This window comes from Sinohyriopsis cumingii, chromosome 1 (genome assembly GCF_028554795.1).
Source record: "Sinohyriopsis cumingii isolate HCF-2022 chromosome 1, ASM2855479v2, whole genome shotgun sequence".
NCBI classification, from domain to species: Eukaryota; Metazoa; Mollusca; class Bivalvia; order Unionida; family Unionidae; genus Sinohyriopsis; species Sinohyriopsis cumingii.
Window position 1 is genome coordinate 105,907,021 of NC_142961.1, and position 22,945 is coordinate 105,929,965.

Genomic DNA, 22,945 nt, shown 5'->3' on the forward strand with positions numbered 1-22,945 from the left:
ATATACAGAGTACAGAGAGAGAGGAAAGAGGGAGAGGGAGATATCGTTGTCATATCTGCTAATATATTGAAAATAACCATACAAAATTTCAGCTGATCAGATCATCGAGTTTTGGACAGCTGGATATTACAATAGGACTCTGACAGATTGGATGTGGTACCGTAGCCATCAACGCATTCAATTCATTTCTCCCAGAACCAAATAATAGGCACACGGAAGACTGTATTGGGCTCTTCAACCGCGAGGATTATTACATAAACGATGATGATTGCTTCATAAAGAGATTCTTCATTTGCGAGGTCAAGGAAGTGCACTACATTAGAATCAAGATCAATGAATTAATTAAACATGGTAATATTGTTCCTCAGTATCATCATGAGTTCACAATAATCGAATTTATTAGTGTGTATAAATTCAAGCGGTGAATAAGCCCTTTATTAATTCTAATCAATATTTATATAAAAAATTCAACTCGAACTATATCTAATCACAACTGCAAACTCATTTATTTACTTCACTTGACGAAATAGAATATTCTGGAACTAAAAAGATGTGAGCATTTCTAATTGGACAATTCCGTAAAAATGTTGCTAGAATATTCGGAACTCAAAAAGCCATGTCAACATATTATTTACAAATTACAATCATAGACAAAAGTTAGCTATGTAAACATTTTGTTTACAAATGACCATTAGCTTAAATTACTATCTAAATATCATGGACAAAGTTGAGCACACAATATATATAATTAGCATTTGTCAAAGAATAAAAAATAATTTGAATTATTGTGTCACAGAAAATAAAAACATGCTTTCACTATAATTAAATTCTTAACAAGATTACTCGGGAATTTCCGTACATTACCAATTGATGGAAAATACCCAAGTACCGTGCTACGTATAACAGGAGAATAAATATCGAGGTAAACTGGTTAAAAGTAATGCAACTAGCCTCATTTGTGAAGGACTAAAGATCATCTTGCCAATTAAATTAATAAATAGCTTGATGCAACTTGTCGGTGTGTAATCAAGAATCATCCATCTTCGTGCCTACTTTCTTCCAGGGTTGGAGACCACAGAGGTGAGTGATGACATCGCCGGATGAAATGGTGTCACGATGTGTATTACACTGGTGGATATTAAATACAGAAATCTTATTAGTTATCAAACTGTACATTTTAAAATCTTTGTTTGAATGTCTGGCAGTAAAGGTAGACAATATCCTAGTATCCAATATTCAATAGTATGATCCTAGTATCTTACACATTAAATGCGTTGTTACTTTGTCAAAAGTGTAATAAAAATGAATAAACGTTTTTAGAAAATTTGCATTGTTGTCAGGCATCGCTTTATGTATCCATTTGTGTCAGAACGATTACAAACTTGTCGCAGGAATCTGATATCACGTGTTTAGGCTCGAATATACAGTAACACAAGAGAGAGTGAAAACAACAAGCTTTGAAATAAACAATAATTTATTTCCCTGGAAAATTCTATAAAAATGAAAACATATCCACTTACGGTTTTATAGAATCAAATCCAAAAATAAATAAAGAATAATCCACGTATAAAATAATTGAAATCCTAATGACAAAATGTTATACTGATTCCAAGTTCGAATCCCGACAAAGACTCCAAGATGGAAGACGATGACGTATGCTGAAGTATGTAGCTTTATAGTTCCTTGTAGAAACAATAATTATCACTCCGGTTTTGGAAATCAAAATAAATTTCTTATAAGATCTGTCTTTGATTAAGAATCTCATATAAACACATGTATTTTCCAGAAAAATAACATAATTAATCCTTTTGAATCCAAGTAATTTGAAATACCTCCAAACAGCACAACATACAACTTCCAGTTTAACAGCCCAGGTTCTACTGAGAATAATTTTCCAAAATAGAGGTGATATGGTCTTCAGAACGTAAGCAAGGAGTCACGTGATCATCTTCTCGAAGCTTACAGAAACTAGATACTTGTTAAAGGTCACGTACACTCTGTGTGACTGTGACGAAAACCAATCATTTTACTCTAAGAAATAAAAAATATTTTTTTTTTACATCTTAAACAAGCAATCCAGTTATGATATCGACAACATCCAATCGTTTTAAAATAAAATTGAACTTGTTTACGTGGATGCTACAAATGTTGAAAGAACGTCAGGATTTAGACCAACACCTGGTGTTTATAAAACAAACAGTCACGGTCAAACTATTTTCTGAATGAAGTATCATCTCTAGAGAAACATTTGCATTACAGTATCATGTAATAAAGATAATTTGTTTAAAAAACTGACAAACAATTAAATTGAAATAAATATATATTAAAACAGATATAGGTAAATCAAATATACATAACACTTTCCCCATAAAGAAAAAGAAAGATTTTTACATAAACCTTTCAGTCTACCACACCCTAATTATACATGAAGTTAAAACAACTCATATAAATTACACCATGTACATGAAATGATACATTGTTATATAATGGCAAAGTGCGTCTGCGATTAACTTCTCTTTTCCCTTGGTGTGCCTGATGTCATGATTATATTTCTGTAACAACAAAATTTGCCTTAGTTTTTTATTTTTATATTTCGTCTTGATAAAAGTAAAGGGGTTATGGTCACTAAATGCTATAATCGAAGACGGAGCTGAACTTAGGTAAACCTCAAAATGTTGTAATGCCGATATCAAAACCAAACATTCCTTCTCGATTGTTGAACAATTTTGTTGGTGCTTATTGAATTTCTTTGAAAAATTAGTACACAGGATGATCAATACAATTTTCATCTTCTTGAATCAAAACTGCTCCAACTCCAAACATCACTTGCACCAACAGACAGTTTAAAAGATTTGTTGAAAATTGGAACTGTAAGAACTGACACGCTTTTAAGTATTATTTTCAACTTGTTAGAAGCCTCCTGACATTTTTCAGTCCAAAGGAAATTGTTTGTATTAATCAATACATTTGTCGGGGTTTCAGCAATTATAGAAAAATTGGAACAAAATTTTTGATAGTTTCCGGCCATACCCAAAAGTCGCATTAGTTGCTTTTTATTAACAGGTACGGGAAATTCAGAGATAGCCTTGACCTTATCATCTATAAGTTTAACTTGTCTATGTCCCACGATGTTTCCTAGAAATATTACCCTAGCACGACCTAACTCACGTTTAGATAAATTAATTGTCAAACATGCATCTGTGAGTCTCAAAAAATTTCCGAATTGTTGCTATATGTTCTTTACAAGTGTCGTTGTAGATGACGACATCATCGATGTATGCATCACAATTGTCTAGACCAGAGGTAATCATATTCATGAGACGTTGAAATGTACTTGGTGAACCTTTCATATTAAACGGTATTACTTTATATTGGTAAAGTCCATTTGGAGTCACAAATGTCGAAATTTCCTTTGCTCTTTCCGTTAGTGGAATTTGCCAAAATCCTTTCAGAAGGTCAAATTTGGAGACATACTTGGCTTTCCCGATCTTATTAATACAGTCAACCATTCTTGGTAATGGGAATGAATCTGTTTTTGTCACACTATTCATCTTCCTATAATTAGTACACATACGGAAAATTCACTCTGGTCACTCTTTGCTCTATAAAATCATTCTCCACCAAATACTGAATTTCTTTTTTCAAGTATCCCTGTTTGAGAGGGTTCATCCTGTATGGATGTTGTTTGACAGGTTACAATTTACAATTTCAACGTCATGAAAATTTTGTTTGTTCTTGTAGAAACATCTGAAAATAAATGCTCATATTCAAATAATAACTGTTTAAGTTCACTTGTTTCTTGCTCTTGCAAATGTGAAAGTTTCTGGTCCAGATCTTTCATAATTTCTGAATTCCAAAGATTTGTCACTCCAATATCGTAGAATCCGATGACATTCCTTCACTTAAATCTTCACTGAGTGTGACAGGTACAACTAAATTAGTTGATCGTTTAACCTGGCTATCTCTTACAATATGGTGGTACTCCTATAATTTATTTAGATTTCAGGAGCACTACTATTATTTAACTCATTCATTTTCTTCTTAACTTTGGAAGGGCAGTGATATCTAAACTGAAGACAAATCTGAAGACTGAGCAAGAGAGACAGAACTCCATTATTACAAAACTCAAAAGTTCACTCCACGGATGTACTATCAAACCATAATTTCACTTTTGACTTAAATTCTGCATGACAGATTCAAGCATAATAGGATGGAAAGTTCCAGACCTAATATTTGACCTTTGACCCGATTGGACAGGGTTAGAAAGGATAAATGAGTAAAAGACATTATCAAAGCTTTTGCTATTGTTTTAGATTTTATTTTTCTCAAGGGAATTGCTTCTGGTAACCTTATTAAAGCACACATTATGGTCAACAGGTATTAGCTACCTGACTTGATCTTAGTTAAGGGACTAACACAATCTACCATAATTTTAGTAAATGGTTCGTCAAAGGCAGGAATAGGTTGTAGATGAGCCTTGGGAATTTTCTGATTTGGTTTTCCTACATTTTGACAGGTATGATAAGATCTACAGTAGTTACAAACATCACTTTGATTTTTGGCTAATAGAAGTGAGTTAAGATCTTGTGATAAGTTTTATTGATCCCTAAAATACCAGCCACTGGTGTTTCATGGGTGAGACTAAGTATTTCCTGTATGTAAGGTCTTGGAACTACAGTTTGTTGGTTCACTAAAAATTAGTCATCAGCAGTTACCTCGGGAGGTCTCCATTTTCTCATAATATTCCATTTTTAATGAAATAACAGACAGTAACTTCAGTAGCTTCAGTTTCACTAATGACCATCTGAAACAAATAGGAGATCTCGTAATCTTTTTGCTGTTCAACGGCAAGTGATTGTCGTTTATCACCCTGATTAGAATAACGAAAATGAGTCGTTAAAAGAGGATCACTGTGATCAATACATTCTGATTGATCCAAACAAAGAGTGAACGTGACCTCATAAAAAGCCTGACCAATACATGTGTCAGCTAAAGGAATACTTTCCTTATCTACATCATTCTCAAGAGCTATCCTTGCCATAGCTCTGGTAACTGCACAAGCTGGAAATACATCAGGAATTTCTTTTTCAATTGGATCGACATACTGATCCAAGCAAAGCTTGTCAGTTACAAGTGGATTAACGACAACCTTGTCTCCAGTTAGGTCGTTGCCTAGTAATAAATGAACGCCCTCAATGGGTAGAACAGAGACTGTTCCGACTGTCACGGGTCCTGAGACTAAGTCTGATGACAAATTTACACAATGGAGAGGAACATTAACAAAGCGTCACTCTACTCCTTGAATATGAGCACTCTAATTAGAAAAAGTTTTCTCAGTAAAAGGCAAAGTACCTGACAATAAAAGACTCTGAGAAACTCCTGTGTCCCTTAATATTCTAATAGGGATGTGATTGGTCAAATCACCCAAGAGTGATATAGAACCTTTCGATAGGAATAGTTCATAATTTTCCATAATCAATCAGACTTGGGTTTATTAGAACCAAGAAATATATTGCTTTCAATACATGACCATGACCTTGACCTCATAGAAATAAGAGCATTTGAAATATGTCTTGTTTCTGATGCCTATTTTTCAATTTGTAGCAATCAGAAATAACGTGTCCTTTTTCTGCATTATGGGGGCGCTCACCAGTTATTACGTACTTTTGAGAGAGTGACGTATGTAAGGTGAAGTTGTTTGCATCGAAAACATGCACAATGGTTAGAATTTTGGCACACCTCTATGCTACATTAATGTAATGTGGATGATATTTCTTTGGATATTGTACTCTTGAAAACTGTACATGATCTAAGCACACTGCTAACTAAAATATCTGCTCACTTGTGCTAAAAAAAAATCAGCCTAAATTAGTTTAAAGTACACTATCCATAGCAGCTATTAAAATATGAAAAAATGAATTTTGCCAGACAAGACAATACCAGCTTCTGAAAGTGCAATGAATGAATTAACAAATACCTGAAGTTCAGGAAGTGAAAATGACCAAATGGAGTTAGCACTTTTTTGAAAGGTGCTGATCTGGAGTAAAGCCAAGCTATACACTCTTTAACCCATATTATACCGATCAATCATACACCAAAATAAAGGGAATTAAAGGTTCTTTGAATCATACCTAAGATATTCAAGGTCATTTTTAAATAGCCAGTATAACCAGTGAGGAAAGCGTAGTTCTTTTTCGATGCAAAATACGTAACTGTAGAGTGCCACAAATAGGTACACGTAGGAAGAGACAATGATCTTGATACAAGCTTCATGTCGTAAAAATAATTCCAGAATAAAAGTTGAAAAGATACAGATGTAACTGAAATCTGAATTTAAAGCTGACAGCCATATCTTGCTATATCGACTCTTAAACCTGACTGTTGCATATTGCTGTACATAACGCGGATAATTTGAGCTTCAGGAGTTCTGTTGATTCGATCTTAAATACCGTATAGTTGGAATTTAGCTGTAAAACCGCTTAAAGTTAGAAGACTATTAGAAAAGGGTTGGGTATTGAAGGAAATGGAAAATTGTTGGAAACCCTAACTCGTCTTGAAACTATAAATTGGTGCAGAAAGGATAATTATGTCCAACTAAAAGGATGTATTTTGGTGAAATTATAATCAGGGGAAAATACATTATTGAAAATTATCAAATACCCGTTGCTGAACTATAATTTGGTAACTCTTATCTCCCTCAATACAGAAATAATATACTGGAATTATCCTGCGCATGCTCAGTGAGCTATAAACAGCAATAACAGCGACCTACGATGACTACACGCAGTTATGGATCAAATGAGCCCAGTATTTTATATAAGAAATGATGCCATTTATTAAAGGTAAGCAATTATAATCTCCGCAGTCGCTTCAAATCTGTAAAACTTCTCCTTCTCATGTTTAATTTACAAATGTAAACTTCGAAATTAGTCAGTAGGTCACACGTACATGTTCACATAATGAGTGTAATAAGCTGATAGTTCGGGCAAACCTTAATAGTCTTAACTATAGTTTTCGTATTCATACCGAAGAAACATATATGTTAAAAACAATCTTATGAGTTGTTTAGTAATTGTGGTGATCTAATACGTCATAGATTATAGTGTTTAACAAAATGTCATCAATTACCGTAAAGATCTGGAACATTCTGTTTCAATATTATGTCTGTCATATGTTTCGTCATATCTGTTTAACATGTTGAACATATGGAGTTTTCAACATATGATAAACATAAGGATTACATTAAGTCGCACATTTACGATTTTAAAATAATACAAACCCAAATATATCTTTCACATGCTTGACTATGTTTCACGTGTGTGTAATTCTGGCTGTCCGCACGTGCGTGCGTAAGTGTATGAGAAATACAGGACAGTTTCTTCAACACTATTTAAGGGAGAAACTTTGTAATTTGATTTAAAATTGTAGTATTTAGATTCTAGATGTAACAAGCAAATGTATCATAGGGCAAACAATGTAAGGGGGTGTTTGCTATTTTGCACTTTTGATATCCATAAAACATGCATAAAATATTGAGTAGGTGTGATAACAGAGAAAAGTAATCCAAACACAATTAATGATAATTAACCGTCCATCATGGTACTGACTGTGAGGACGGTAGTTCCAAAGTAATCCAAAACAATGTATGACAATTAGCCGTGCGGCATGGTGCTGACTGTGAGACGTTAGTTCCAAAGTAATCCAAAAACAATGAATGTCAATTATCCGTTCGTCATGGTAATAAATGTGACGTTAGTTCCAAAAATATGCAAAACAATGAATGACAATTAACCGTGCGGCATGGTACTGACTGTGAGACGTTAGTTTCAAAGTAAACCAAGACAATGCGTGACAATTAACCGCCAGTCATGGTACAATGGTAGGTGTGATAACAGAAAAAAGTAATCCAAACAATGAATGACAATTAACCGTTGGTTGTGCCATAAGTATGAGTTTCATTTCTTCAGGATTTGTGGAATTATATACACAAAACAAAACAGGGCATCATTGATTTTGGGCGTAATGTGACGTTAGTTCCAAAATAATCAAAACAATGAATGACAATTAACCGTCCTTCATGGTACTGACTGTGAGGACAGTAATTCCGAAGTAATCGAAAACAATGAATGACAATGAACCGTCCTTCATGGTACTGACTGTGAGAACGGTAGTTCCAAAGTAATCCAAAACAATGAATGACAATTAACCGTCCTTCATGGTACTGACTGTGAGGACGGTAGTTCCAAAGTAATCCAAAACAATGAATGACAATTAACCGTTGGTTGTGCCATAAGTATGAGTTTCGTTTCTTCAGAAGTTTTCGAATTATATGCACAAAACAAAACATGGTATCATTGATTTTAGGCGTTAATTGTTTTTAATTTATATGCATTTTCAAAAGTAATAAATAATTATCAAGACGAAATGAAAAGTAACTCAGCAGTTTCTATCTATCTATCTATTTATCTATCTATCTATCTATCTATCTGACTGTCTGTCTGTCTGTCTATATCTCTCTCTGTCTTTCTGTCTTTGTTTCTGTCTCTGTTTTTCTTTCTCTTTCATCTACGTGATACCTCTAGAGCAGCCAAGCCAGGGTAGTATTTCTTAATTTCAGCAGAATTTATATGGACGAAAATACTGATTAGCATCAGGAATACCTCGAATTTGTTAGATTATTTGCATCACATTTTATTTGCAATCAGGAAGTCTCCGTTCTGGTAACACGTATGTTGCACATTAGCTTAAAGTTGCAATTCTTCCATGTTAATCCAACTTTTGACAAAATTATCAACAAGGTACGATATAAAGTTATTGCACTTCCTTTGAAATGTATTTCTGCAAAGTTTCATCTGAAACATTTCATTACAATAATAATAATAATAATAATAATAATAATAATAAAAATAATAATAATATTAAGTAAGAAATTGGGAAAATATATCATTGATGATAGAATAGGTTGCATTGAAAACTATTGTACAGACCTACACTGCACAATAATAATGCATATTTAAAGTACTTTTCGGGGAGCCACAACTAATATATCAAAAAACACTTTCTAATTCATGAAAATATGAACAATGTCACAATGGTTACTATTACCTTGTAAAATTCGTTCTAAATATTTCAGTAAAAATACAGTACGTGGAGATCGCTCCACGTGGTTAGAGTGTCCGCCTCGGATGTGGGAGGTCGCGGGTTCGAACCCGGCCGAGTCATACCAGAGACATAAAGAAAATGTACTAGGCTCTCAGCATTAAGAGGTTAATGTCAGGATTGGTCGGCCTGGTGTCAGGATAATGTGACTAATTGGACATAATACTATATTTCTGCAGTATTTCTACATCTCCAGAATAACCATGGGGTTTTCACTAAAGGACTTCCTATAATATTTACTTAGTTCCACATGGTAATGTTAACCAGAAATGACAATCTTGTTAGCGCTACATCGTTTGAATATTTGGCTGTATTGACATGAAATGGAACAATTTGGAACAATTTGTAACAATTTGAAGTTGGGGAAATAATGTCAATAGGAACTCCAATATGGCCACCATGTTGTCCATCCTTAAAGTCTTTATATCGCTTATTCGAATTAACGAATTTTCTTAGCAACATGCAGTATTCACACAAAAGGCTTCTTATGATATGAAGCTGGTCTTAAAAAATGTTGCCAAGCAGACCTCAAACATAGATGCCATGGTAGCCATTTTGAAAATCTTGTTACCGTCACTTCCGCTAAAAGTATAAATGTATAAAATAAACTTGGGTTTCATTAGAAGACTTCTTATGATATATAATTGATCCTAATGAGAATAGTACCAATTGATATCAAATATGGACGCCGTTTTATTTTCGCTATTCATCTCAAACGTTCTTTAGTATCAGAGAGGATTAATTTCATCTGAAGGATGAAGAAGAAGACCAGTTAAGCCGGTTCTTGACTACGATTTGGAATGTTAAAACTTACTTGTGATTTTTTTTACGTAGTGTGAATTAATCTATTTCATCAGTGGAATGACTGATCTGTTATAATTCACTTTTTCCTGACAAAGGTAGGCGATAAAACTGACATATGAAGCACTGTTAATTTGTAACAGAGATGTGTTTTGTTTCCAATCAATTGTTTTATTGGTCTCTTGCATATGTGCACAATCACACACATGTACACGTGTACTGTTCATATTTGAAAAATTTTACTCATCGTAAGGCCCATTGTGCACCGTTCTATATTAAGTATATAAGACTCTTGTGTCAAATACTAATGCAGAATACAGCACAGTCATGCTAGTACACTGAGCCCTGTATCACAGAGATGTGATAAGAACAGCTAAATGGCATACACTGTCCAACCTGCAAGCATTTATGCCATTTAACATCCTTGGTAATGAAAAGGTCTCAAACTGCATAAGATAGCGGGACTCTGGTATGATGTTTCACCTTTCCGTGAAAAATGTACACATGAGGACCTAAATTAAGCTAAAACCACAGAGGAAGAGATATAGAGAGTTTATTTTTATGTTTATGTACTATTCGTTGAGGTTTTGGTCGCAAACGGTTAACGAATTCTTGAACTGATATGATTACTTTGCCATTCATAAGACGCCATGGATGCAACAAGTGAATGGGCAGAAAGAACTTCTACCTGTATTTCAAGAAAAAAAAAACGATACGTGGCGACCGCTCTAATGTCGTAGTGGTTAGAGCGTCCGCCTCGGATGCGGTAGGTCGCGGGTTCGAACCCCAAAACTTATAATGTGATCAGTGAAACAAGCTCTATACATAATCAAGTTTCATGTTAAATTCACTTGGTAACAACAGAATGACAGGTCGATATCACTTTAAGCATTATGTTTTAAATCTTTATATTAGATTATTGCACCAGTCTTTTACTTTAAATTGACTGATGTACAGACACTGTATATGATTCGGTGTGTCATTTTTAAGTAGGGACAAAATGATACAAATATTTACCTGTACATATTTATTGTTGAATTTGTAAAGTCACTGGAGGCATCTTCCGTGTAACCTTTCCTATTTTAAAAAATGCTGCTTGATATGTATCGGCTAATGCTTTGTTCGACAGTCAGTTTGCTAGATACAATGCTACTTTTTTAAAGGTGATTTTCGCTTGGTTTTTATGCTAAAGCAATAAAGCAACAAACTTTACCCGCATATTTTTGTGGCCTATTTCTTTAGTCAGATTATGTTCCTTCTGAGTAACATTGCATTAAAAGTTTCTTAAAGGAAACATGCCCATTATCAAATTGTACTGTGTTGACACTCGTCAACTTTCAAAAAATAATTTTAAAAGGTATTTGTTTCAAATACAAAAGAAAAGAAAAAAAATAAACAAAGGTGATATACTGCCAGTTGGTCGGGCCCATTATTTGAAACATATTTAGAATAGGTATTCAATACATAGAAACTATGTACTATGACGGATTTGGTATATAAACAGTGCGCATGCAATGATTTGGTTCCTAGTTGAAAAACGACGGTGTGTGAATGTTTTTCGACAAGATGACGAGCGTGGTGTCGCTGCTGTTCGTTTCAATCCTCGCCAGAACAGGTGAGACACAACAAATAAGATTATATTATTCTCTAGGTTGTAAAACAAGAGTCTTTGTAGCACATGTTTCTATACGAAATCGTCTAGGTCTACAGTTTCGCGAATAGCAGCAACGCTTTCAAACTGTAAAATGAGATCGGAAGAAGTATCATAACACTGAAATTATGTAATAGATGACCGTGTTGAATGATATCTCTTCTTAGCGTATCAAAAATATAAATTTTCTTGTTACCTGATAGGATGATTGTATTGCATCAGGTTAACAATTTTAGGATAGGGATTAAAACAAGGGATGAGATTTTGTCTGCATCCAAATTCTGTCAACAATTTGTATCACCACAACGACTTGTATGCAGTTCTATATGAACACTAATGTCATTGTATAAAATAAGACAGTCATAAGTAGTAAAACAAGTACTGCTCTATGATTTTGTTAAATAATGACGTGAACAAAAAATAAATAAAATAAACACCAATTACAGCAGTAACCCATATGAATGAATGATTATGCCAGTTAGTTCTATTATTTGTAATGTTATGCCACAGTGTAAAATATGATTATGCACATTTACATCTTTAATTAATCATACGATTTGTAAAGTAATACCCATGTATAAACATCTGAAAATTCATGTTAATAAATCTTATTTTATCATACGATTTTTAAATTTATATCACATTAGTATCGTAGACATTTACTTACTTTCCATTCCTATGTATAAGTATGGTGAATCATAATAAAGGAAGATAAAACACGTTTGATTTTAGTGTCTTTAGAGCTGAGTGAATGGTGATACAATTATTAGAGTCATTTGTAGCATCAATGATTGCGGAACATTTTCTTGTTTGTAATCCTAGAGTATATATGAATTAAGACTTGACAACATTATATACATTTCTATTCACCTAGGCCAAAACTTGAGCCAATCTGATTAAACTCAGATCTCCACTGTTCTACATGAGCATCTGACGACGACCGCTTAGTGGTCATGTTCTGGTGGCCTATGTTATTACCATAATTGCTAATTTTATCAGCCATTCAGATGAAGTTTTATATCGTCGCGTTTGACAGACTCAGCAGTATGATTGAATCCTATCAATGTGTGCCGAACGATCTGATTAACGTTCAGATTTCTGAAAACTGCATTTCCATTGGCTGATTCAAAGGTCGCCAAAACATGACCCCTAAGTTGCTGCTGTCAGATATTCACGTAGGACAGTGAATATATGATTTCAATTAGATTACAAATTGAGACTGACTGAATCAGAAACATATATCACTACCAAACACTTAGATTATACCAACTAGTTTTAACATGGAGCCAAATTTGTCGCAGTTTCCTAACTGTGATGCAATAACGAGGCCTGATGGAGAATGAGAACATAACGTTGTTTATTTCATGTTTTGCTTATTACATTAGTAATTTTTGAAATCGTATTTGCCTGAAATAAAAGTAGACATTCCGCTGCTTTCCACCATCTCCCAGTTTTCCAATGATTAACCATTTAGTCCAAGTATTTTCCAACTCAAACGTAAAAGTGAATAATCGAGAATATATTACTCTTTCAGTAAATTTATCTAATTTCATGGACCTGATACAGTTTGAGTGTTAGGTAAAATTTACAGTCCATTTTTAATCAAATACTTTATTTAGTATTTGCATATGACATTAGGAATTATCATATGTTCTTAGCAGTATTACAAAATAATTCATAACGAATTTTCAGTTTTTGGCTGTAACCTGAATTGGAAATCTTTTGGAAAGAACTGCTATGCATTCGTGGATCGACCGGAACCCTGGCATGCTGCTATAGTAACATATCTCTCTCTCACACACACACACACACACACACACACACACACACACACATATATATATATATATATATATATATATATATATATATATATATATATATATATATATATATATATATATATATAAGATTATCTGGTTCAAAGTTTTAAAAACAAAAAAAGACAGAAGGAGGGTGGGGAAGGAGGAAGAGTTTTCCATCAGCAGAAAAAGATTCATTTTAGAATTGATAAACAAAATTCCACATTTGCAGATAAGTACATACATCCAACTGAGTCCGGTTTATCACCAAACATCTGTATACCCGTTTCAGCAATACTGCGAAGCCTTAGGAGCGAGTCTCGTCAGGATCGAGAATCAAAAGGAATTTCGGTTTCTGCAGCAGATGCTAAGTGCCCAGTATATAGTAAATGGTATGCAGATGTACATTGCATTGCACTTATATATATATATATATATATATATATATATATATATATATATATATATATATATATATATATATATATATATATATATGTATATTGTTCACTGGTTCACTGTACCGGTACTTATTTTAATTTTCATTTTTCAATTTAACTGAAAAGGGCAGGCATTTTCCCACAGTTGTCCAAGTTGAATGTTTTCATATGGAGGCTTTTGTTTATCAATTTGGTCAAGTTTAAATTATTCACTTGGGACAATAGAAATCAAGGGCTCGTACCAGTTCTATAAACATCAACTGATTTTAGTTAATTGAGTGATAATTATTTGTGATTTATCACTGGTCTCGAAATTAAGTCGGAAGATAAATTGACACAGTGAAGAGGGACATTAACGTAACCGCATTCAACTCCCTGTATTAGGACACATTCATTAAAAGACTTCTCAGAAAATAGCAAAGTACTTTCTAACAAAAGACTCTGAGAAGCTCATGTGTCTCCTAATATCTTGCTAAGAGTAGCCTCACCTAAATCACTATTATTAGATACTGAATCACAAGCAGGTGATATTAAGTCACCAACGAAATACAATGAGTCATCAATAATTTCAGATTTTACTCAGCCTGTAATATAGTTCTGGACAGCTGGAAATGACATTATTGTTGACGGTAATTGAGTATGGGTTCCTGACAATGAACCAATAGAATTCGCTCCTTGGGGCCCTGGAGAGCCGAATAACCCAAGAAACGGACAAGACGACTGTGCAGCACTATTGAACTGGAAAGATTTTTATCTAAATGATGACAGCTGTGATGCAAATAGGTTTTTCATATGTGAGACAAGGTTAGTCCTTAGAAAGTTAATAAGTACTTCCAATCCGTTTATACACTGGTATCGCATCTCATTTTGAATATCTTTAATTGCTGACTCATGACTCTTTGTATTAGTTTAGTAATGTCTAATTAATAGACTTTCGTGAAGTTATATATAAAGTATGCCAAACTCAATTTTCTCATGTTCACCACACGTTAGACACGAGCAAGTAATTATAAGAAGACATACATCTGACAAAGGGTAATGCACATACTCGATTTAATTTTCTCTTAATTGATTTTCACCTAAAGGTGTCCATTCATTAATTTTTATCTTTTCTATGTTCAGAGTGAAATAGACGTATATATAGAACAAGGTATGTTAAAATATTGGTCATTGTTTAATCATAAATGTTAATATATTTAAAACCTGAAACATTTGTGAAATTATCGATCTACATTTTTTCTTTCAGATCCAAGCGGTCAAATTGTCAGGCGTAAAGGAACTGGTATCAACAGTTTGTAAACTGGGAGTGCAAATTGGTGGCCGTTATGCTTATTTTCGGGCGTACATTTATGTAAATTAAAAATAATCATAAATTATTCCTAAAGAATAAAACTGGTTTCTCAACACTTCTAATTTTGTTTATTGACTTTTTAAGAATTACTTATACATCTAAGGTTAGCAGCGTCTATAGTTCCTTTTTGTATATTTTCCCATAGATTGCAAGTCCATATTTTAGGGATCAAAACATCGAACAAAGTTAATTGGGTGACTTCACGCATTCGGTAGAACAATGAAAAGTTAGATGGGAGATTTCATGCATTCGGTACAACTGACAGAAGTTAATTGGGAGATTTGATGCATTCGGTACAAGTGACATTAGTTAATTGGGGGATTTCATGCATTCGGTACAAGTGACAGAAGTTCATTGGGTGATTTCATGCTTTCGGTACAAGTGTCAGAAGTTAATTGGGCGTCTTCGTGCATTCGGTACAAATACTGGAAATATTTGGGTATAAATCAAATGGATCGTGTATGTAAGTGATATAGCTATGCCTATTTTGATGATTCAAATTCATGTAAAAAATAAATTGATTAGGGAGTCGATTGACTACTTATAAAACTAGAAGTATTTACCTGACTTTTTATTTACTATTGATTTTTGTTCTAATCGTTCTCATCTTAAACTATATACGATGAAAATTTCTCTCTCATTGATGTAAGAGAGTAATAAAGTAATAATTCAATTCAATAATGGTTTATAAAATCGGCATTCTCATCAACCATTGCTTTCACAACATCAGTCGTCATTTTGCATTTACACATATATACAATCAAAGAATTGGTTGGTGATCCTAAGATCTTTCCAACTGGTTACAGTTGATTGACAGCCACTGCTAGACTAGTGGACTGACATTTCTCATACCATCGCTTTCAAATGTTTGTGCACATAGATAGATAGTTAAATAGATTGATCTTCAAACAGCATATTTTTGAAAAGAATTTGCTAATAGATCTGCAAATAACATATTCTTTTATAAAAAGAACTTGCTAAATTCATTTTTCTAAAATAGGATCAAAACTTTAACGTGCATTAATCCCATGTCGGTTGACTTTAAAGAATATCTTATATTTCAATACCCACAAGCACGTTTTCGCAAAGTCACAATTCTGCTAGAGTTACAAAAAGAACAAAATTTAATGATTGGAAAATATAAAAGTGTTATTTCACTTCAAATAAAAGAGTAGATAATAAGAACTGAATTATTTAATGAGACCAGGAATAGTCCAAACTGTTTGACCGGTACTGTGGACAGCAATGTGGTCTAGGCCGCAATAAATATTAACATATTCAAACTTTTGCAAACGAACATTTATTCAGAAACAGTTCTAAATTCATTTATTCAAGCATTAGTGCATCGGGTATGAGTTCTTAAGTGCAATTCATTACGCGTGAATATTGACCGAAGTTACTTTAGAAAGTAAAGAAACTGATGACTTACTATAAATAAAGATCAACTATGCTTTATGTTATACGAAATCGAAACCAAAATATTGTAGCCTAATTATAATATAATATTTATTAAGTATAAATTCATATTTCGTGATCTTAACATATATGTAACTAATATACTGCGTCAAGTATTGGATGAGCTTATGTGACCAGTCTTGCTAGGACATGCAGCTCGGACGGATCCTCATTAAACTCAGCCTTTTTAACAATGCACGGAACATAATAAATAAACTGTAACGTGTTTAAATTAATAGCACAAAATTACATTTAGAAAAGCATAGGGCAGAAGAAAGACTGATTAACATCAAATTTAAGACTAGTGTAAAATATGGAATTGTCAGGCAGTAAAAGTGCTTTCAAGAGTAAAACTTTGGCCTACATAATTTTGTTTTCAAAATCGATCGAAATTTATACTAAGGAAATTTGGAATTGCTTTGAACAACAGCGGTTTCGCATCTCGGCATGGCGAATATTGACTTGGTAAATAGAACACACACACACAAACATACACACACGCACGCAGGCACATACACACACCATCTCTCTCTCTCTCTCTCTCTCTCTCTCATGCAGACAAAGAAAAAATTCATTTCCCCAGTAAGTTGAATTTCCCCCTCCAATAACATAAATACATCACCTGTCTGACAAACTTTAACCATGAGATTTAGATGGCAGAAGGAACATAATTGAAATGCGACGAGAATGACGCCAATAATAAGTATTTATAAAATATCCTTATTGTTAGAACATACATCATGCAGGCAACAGATTCCCTGCTTTATATTATTTCTAAATTGCAATTCATCTTCACCGATTATACAAACTTTTCATGTAATCAGAGTTGGAAATTGTCAGATAATTACTGCCACACATTATTGGATTGACCGCAGTTTTTATAAACAATTTAACTTAATAATTCTATAATGTTCAAAAGTTATTTAATGACTATGCAACAATGACAGTACAAAGAAAAAAAAATATTGCGTTATTTCATGAATATACAGGAACTGACTAAATATTTCAGGGAATATGAAAAACTCGAACTTTGTACAAAAGAAAATTAATTTTATAAATAGTTATAAAGTGAGTACTCATGCTTTACGGCACAGGGCATTAAAAGTAGTTATATATTTAACAGTTTTTCGCTAATTCCATAATCACCAGTTAAACAGTTTTCATCAGCAGGTTTACAGAATTTCACGGGAACATCTGCCATTTTCATTGTCTTCTAATTTTGGGTCGGAAACAACATTAGGAGACCCCATTCCTATCTTCAGATCATCTTCACAACTGTTAAGGAAAATCGTAGACTACTGGTCAAGCGTTCATTTTTCATCATGATATTACAGGTTATTGACCCAATACTTTTTCTTTACTGTTTTAAATTCATTTTTGAAGACAACTAGCCAGAGCTCTATTCATAAATAGCTGTGAACCACTGGTTCACCATTTCTTTTGCGTATATTTTTTATATGCACTGACGTAGAGTTCGTTGCATACATTTTGCGTATCAGTTTATATAGCCAAACGAACTAATTTTTTTATCCAAAGTCTAGACAACCTAGCGCAATGCACCTCAATTTTATATTCATTTTGTTTGCTATTTTGGTAGAGTTTTTCAAAATTTTCCCGAAGGCTTCTCGCACAAATTTCTCACTTTTGGGTTAAATGCCTCAATGCAAGAGCCAACGAGACTTTCCAACCCGCAGTGATACTAGTCTAGGTGGGTCATATTTAAAGTGTACCCTTTGTTCTATGAAGTTTCAGTGCATGACCTATAGGCCATGATGCACGGACTCGAAATACAGAGACCGGTTGATGATATTATGCAAATACACGAATCTGTTTCAGAAACTGTCCTTAGAATAGCAGCAGCATAACAATCTCCTTCAGATTTGCCAGGCTGTCCAGCATTATCATGAGCTTTATTAAGTCTGACACTTTGCACTCGAATGCATAATGTTTCAAGTACGGGTTCCATTCCTAATAGGGCATATCTAGAACTGGACATTCTGTCTGATGTCTACATTCCAAGCAGGCTTCTTGTATTTATACATCATTGTCTATTACTTTAGTTAAATAATGCATGAGATTTTGAGATGATAATTTTAAATGCTCTCATATACTTGAACGCGTCTAACACGTCGTGAAGATAGGAAATGATTTTGGTATGCTGTCATATTCATTTAATTTAATTATATCTGATTTAACATATATTTATTTCAATTTAATTGTTTGTTTGTCAGTTTTTTAAAGTTTTCTTTTTCATTATATGCTATTGTAATGTAAAAAAAAATTTCATTAGAGATGATACTTTCTCCAGAAACTAATATGACCTTGACTGTTCGTTTTGTAAACACCAGGTGTTGATCTAGATCCTGAGCTTGATTCAAAATTAATAGCAACCACGTTAATAAGTTATATGTTTAATATAAAATGATTAGTTGTTGAGGTCATGATGGGACTACTGATTTAAGATGTAAACAGTGTTTTTATTTTTTATTTCCTAGAGTAAAACGATTGGTTTTGGTCAGGGCAACACTGGGTGTATGTGATCTTCAACAAATATATAATTTCGACAAGGTTCTGGAACATGATCACGTGACCCCCTTTTGTGTTTTCGAATAGGCTCTAACCTTTGTTTGGAGAGATATTCTCATTATTAGCTGGGCTTTTTCTTTACACTGGAAGGTGTATGTTATGCTGCTCGGAGTTATTCATATTTCTTGGATTCAAAAGGATTAATTCTATTTTCCTGGAAAATACGTATGATCATGTGAGATTCTTAATCAAAGACAGTTCTTATAAAAAGTTTATTCGGATTTCCAAAACCGGAGTGATAACTCTTGTTTTTACAAGGAACTGAAGACTTTGACACTACAGGTTACTGCATACGTCATCGTCTTCCATATTGGATTCCGCGTCGGGATTCGAACTTGAAATTAGAAGAACATTTTGTTATTAAAACTACTAAAATTTTAGTCGTGGATTATTCTTAGATAATTTTTGGATCTGAAAATCGTAAGTTCATATTTTTTTCAATTTACAAAATGTTTCCAGGGAAATAAATTATTCATTTTTTTCAAAGCGTGTCGTTTTCACTATTTCTTGTGTTACTGTTCATTCGAGCCTAAACACCTAACATAAGAATGCCATTTCGCGGCCATGCGACAGAGAAATCTGCTTGTTTTGCTAACCTTACTTTTCCTGTCTCAGTCTAGTCATCTCGAACCAATCATCTCAGTCAAGGTGTCCACGCGCTCAGAACTACTTTTAAAAAAGAAACCCTTCTTGTCTTCTGCTGTGCCTGACGTAGTTGTACTAAAATCAAACAACGACAACAACAACAGCAACAAATATATAACAAAAATATAGTAACTTAAGTTAAATCCATGTTTGAGAACACACATTACAAAATATTTAGAGAGAGAGAGACAAAGACTAACGCATATGATGTCGAGCTTTTTAGTATTATGCTTGTTCGTTCCACACAGCATGGTCAATTCGATCCTATATGCAGTCCTATATCAGTGCAGTTTTTAATCAGCGTCATTATATGTAGCTAAAGCTACCTAACTAATTTGAAATACTTTGTGTGAAACAAAGTGTATACTGTTAGCTACATTTAATGACGCTGACCTGAAAATGACTGTGCTACAGATAGGATAAAATTCTCAATGCTGTGTGAAATGAGCAATATAATAGGAAACACTGCTCCATGCATATATAATCTAGACCTATACACTTCATAGCCTCCCAACTCTCTTAACAACTACCGAAAACATAGTAAGAGCCAGAAATGTGTTATATAAAACATGCTTTTTTCTAATTTTTTAAGCATCTCCATTGTGCCCCGGTTGAATCAAAAAGATGCCTACAATATTTAATGACAAATAATACACTTACCAGCCAGAAGGAATAATTTATCTGTCAGCACATAATTCCATATGCAAATCTCAATGTAGCACTTGCCATATTTCCAGGACAGAAAATTAAATCTTCAAAGAATCCGTGAACTTGAAAGTTTAGCACATGGTTATCCGCTAGAGCCCGTTTTTGGAGGGTCTATTATTATACACAGAGGTAATTTTACAATCCATTTAGGACAACACTAGTATGTCACACACAGTTTCACGTACTCCAAAGAAAAGAATAGTTATATACGATAGTTTCCCATGAATAATCTAAAGAAAGATGTTACTATTCGTTACAGCTTGTACCAAGTATAACTAGAGTAGAGCTGAGTAGCCAATATCGTTTTATTATTTACAATATAACTTTTCAAAATTGGAACTGATGAAAATAAAACAGTTTCTTCAAATAAATATTAATTATTTATTGTCAATTTCAAATAACATCTATATATTAAATGTGATAATACGTCATTATTATGCGACGTCTTATGTTTTTATTTTTCTTTGCTCACGCGAATAAACTGTGTATTTCGGACGCAACGGTCACACCACAGCTCTCATTAACATATTTATTTTAATGCGCCTCATGTAAACATTGGAGGTGAACACTAGTGCATAATTCTGTTTACTTTAAAGGAAAATGTTGAGTGAGAAAAATAATCTACGTTGAGGTTTGGACCGAGACAAGGTAAAACTCGTTTCTGGTCAATAAGTGTGAACAGTCTTCATCTCCACTGCTTCGGTCGTTCGGCTCTCCAGCGCCCCATTGGGCAAATTCCATGTGTTCATTGTCAGGGGTCCATACCCAAGTACCTTCTATAATAACGTCATTACCTGCTGTCCAAAACTCTATTACAGACTGAGTAATATCTGAGAGATTGGTGGTGTTACGATGATAGAGGGTGAGGATAGCAATGAGAGAATAGGCCAGTATGACAACATTAGAATTAATCTTAATTGAAGGAGGAAAATTTAAGCTGAAACAATAGGAATATTTGTAAAACTGAGAATGAAAAAGGAAAGACCTCCAAATTTTGAAATCTTGAATTGCCACCATCACCCTCCACCCACCACTCTGTACACCTAAACACCCAACTATGTCGATGGGATTTGAAAACACCTACAAATATTATTATTTAAATTTTACATCGTCAATAAGTATAGTAGATGTAAATGACTTTAACGGTTTACTAGACCATGCATTTTTTGAAATATAAAGAAACTCTCGACTCTCGAAACGCTATTTTTGAAAACCGAAACAAAATATCTTCGACTCACTTAAATACTTCGTTATTGAAACCTTGCTACTGAAATGAACACTACAATCATAGTACTGCAAATTCGCGACACATAATATACTTTGAAACGGTTCGTTTAAGTTGACAAGATTTGATGCGATCAAATCTTGTAATGATACAAAATATCATTCAGGATGATACAGGATTTTGTTTGACTATTTCGAACATTAGTAGAGATATAACTCAATGTTTCAGAACAGATGTAGATTTATAAATGGCATTCGATGCTCATAACATAGAAGTGATTAGCAAAAACTCAAAAGCACGATGATCAAAACAGTACTGTATGAGGAAGTAATACATTAAGCATTAGATGTGGAAAATACTCAGTTTTGGATCCTGCTATATTTACAGTTTATCTCGTGGATCTCGTAAACTTTATAAAGTTAGTCGACAACGATTCGACAAAAACAATAGTAGAAATGGCAAAATGTAACATCATTCTTGTACAATTCGCAAAGTTGAAAGGATTTAAAAATGCAAATTGCTGCAAATAAAAGTTCCAGTTTGCATGGCTGTCCTATGTGATTCTTTGTTACGTCTCAAGACAATTTATCATGTATAAGTATTCTCTGGATACCTTGATAGCGTCCTAAATGGCCGATATAGAACAGTACTTAAGGAATCTTGCAACAATTCCGAAAGAATCATTGAGTGCACAGGTGCCAGTGAATTCTTGGAACAAATTAAACGGGACAAAAATGCAATAAAATATACTGGATTGAAAGAATTGTCAACATAACAATCTACTTAATATTACGCAAGTAATCTAGAAAAGCGATTTCCATGCAGCAGGTCTAAGTTTCTCATGTAGAAGAACAGTGTAAAACAGACATTGATAACATGCAAGTATATCGAAACTAAAGACGCATCTCGATAGAAAGATGCATTTTGAAAGTATATATAGACTTGGAAAATTGAAATAAAAACGGATACGTTAAAAGAAATCACAAAGGAATGTACGCCTAAAATTATACAGTTTGATAAGTAAAAGAGTAGAACGTGAAAATGAACTTTTAACTTGAAAAGGAAACCATTGTCTACTTTTCAATGTATTTAGAAAGAAGCATCTGAAGGTGAAAATGAAAA

At 33.5% G+C, this 22,945-nt stretch overlaps 1 protein-coding gene across 1 annotated transcript; it reads left to right on the forward strand.

The window, feature by feature from the left end:
- The first annotated feature begins 11,486 nt into the window (after nt 1-11,486).
- LOC149807508 (C-type lectin domain family 7 member A-like) lies at nt 11,487-15,266 on the forward strand. Its single transcript, XM_089940693.1, has 5 exons — nt 11,487-11,575; nt 13,304-13,389; nt 13,706-13,805; nt 14,426-14,657; nt 15,100-15,266. Exons 1-4 carry the CDS (start codon nt 11,512-11,514, stop codon nt 14,446-14,448), a joined length of 273 nt encoding a protein of 90 aa, XP_089796819.1. The 5' UTR covers nt 11,487-11,511; the 3' UTR covers nt 14,449-14,657; nt 15,100-15,266.
- The last annotated feature ends 7,679 nt before the right edge of the window (nt 15,267-22,945 follow it).

Coding starts and splice junctions, on each gene's coding strand:
- LOC149807508 (XM_089940693.1), top strand. CDS start 11,512: ATGTTTTTCGACAAGATGACGAGCGTGGTGTCGCTGCTGTTCGTTTCA. Junction 13,390..13,705: donor AACCCTGGCATGCTGCTATA/GTAACATATCTC, acceptor TACCCGTTTCAG/CAATACTGCGAAGCCTTAGG. Junction 13,806..14,425: donor TGCCCAGTATATAGTAAATG/GTATGCAGATGT, acceptor CAATAATTTCAG/ATTTTACTCAGCCTGTAATA.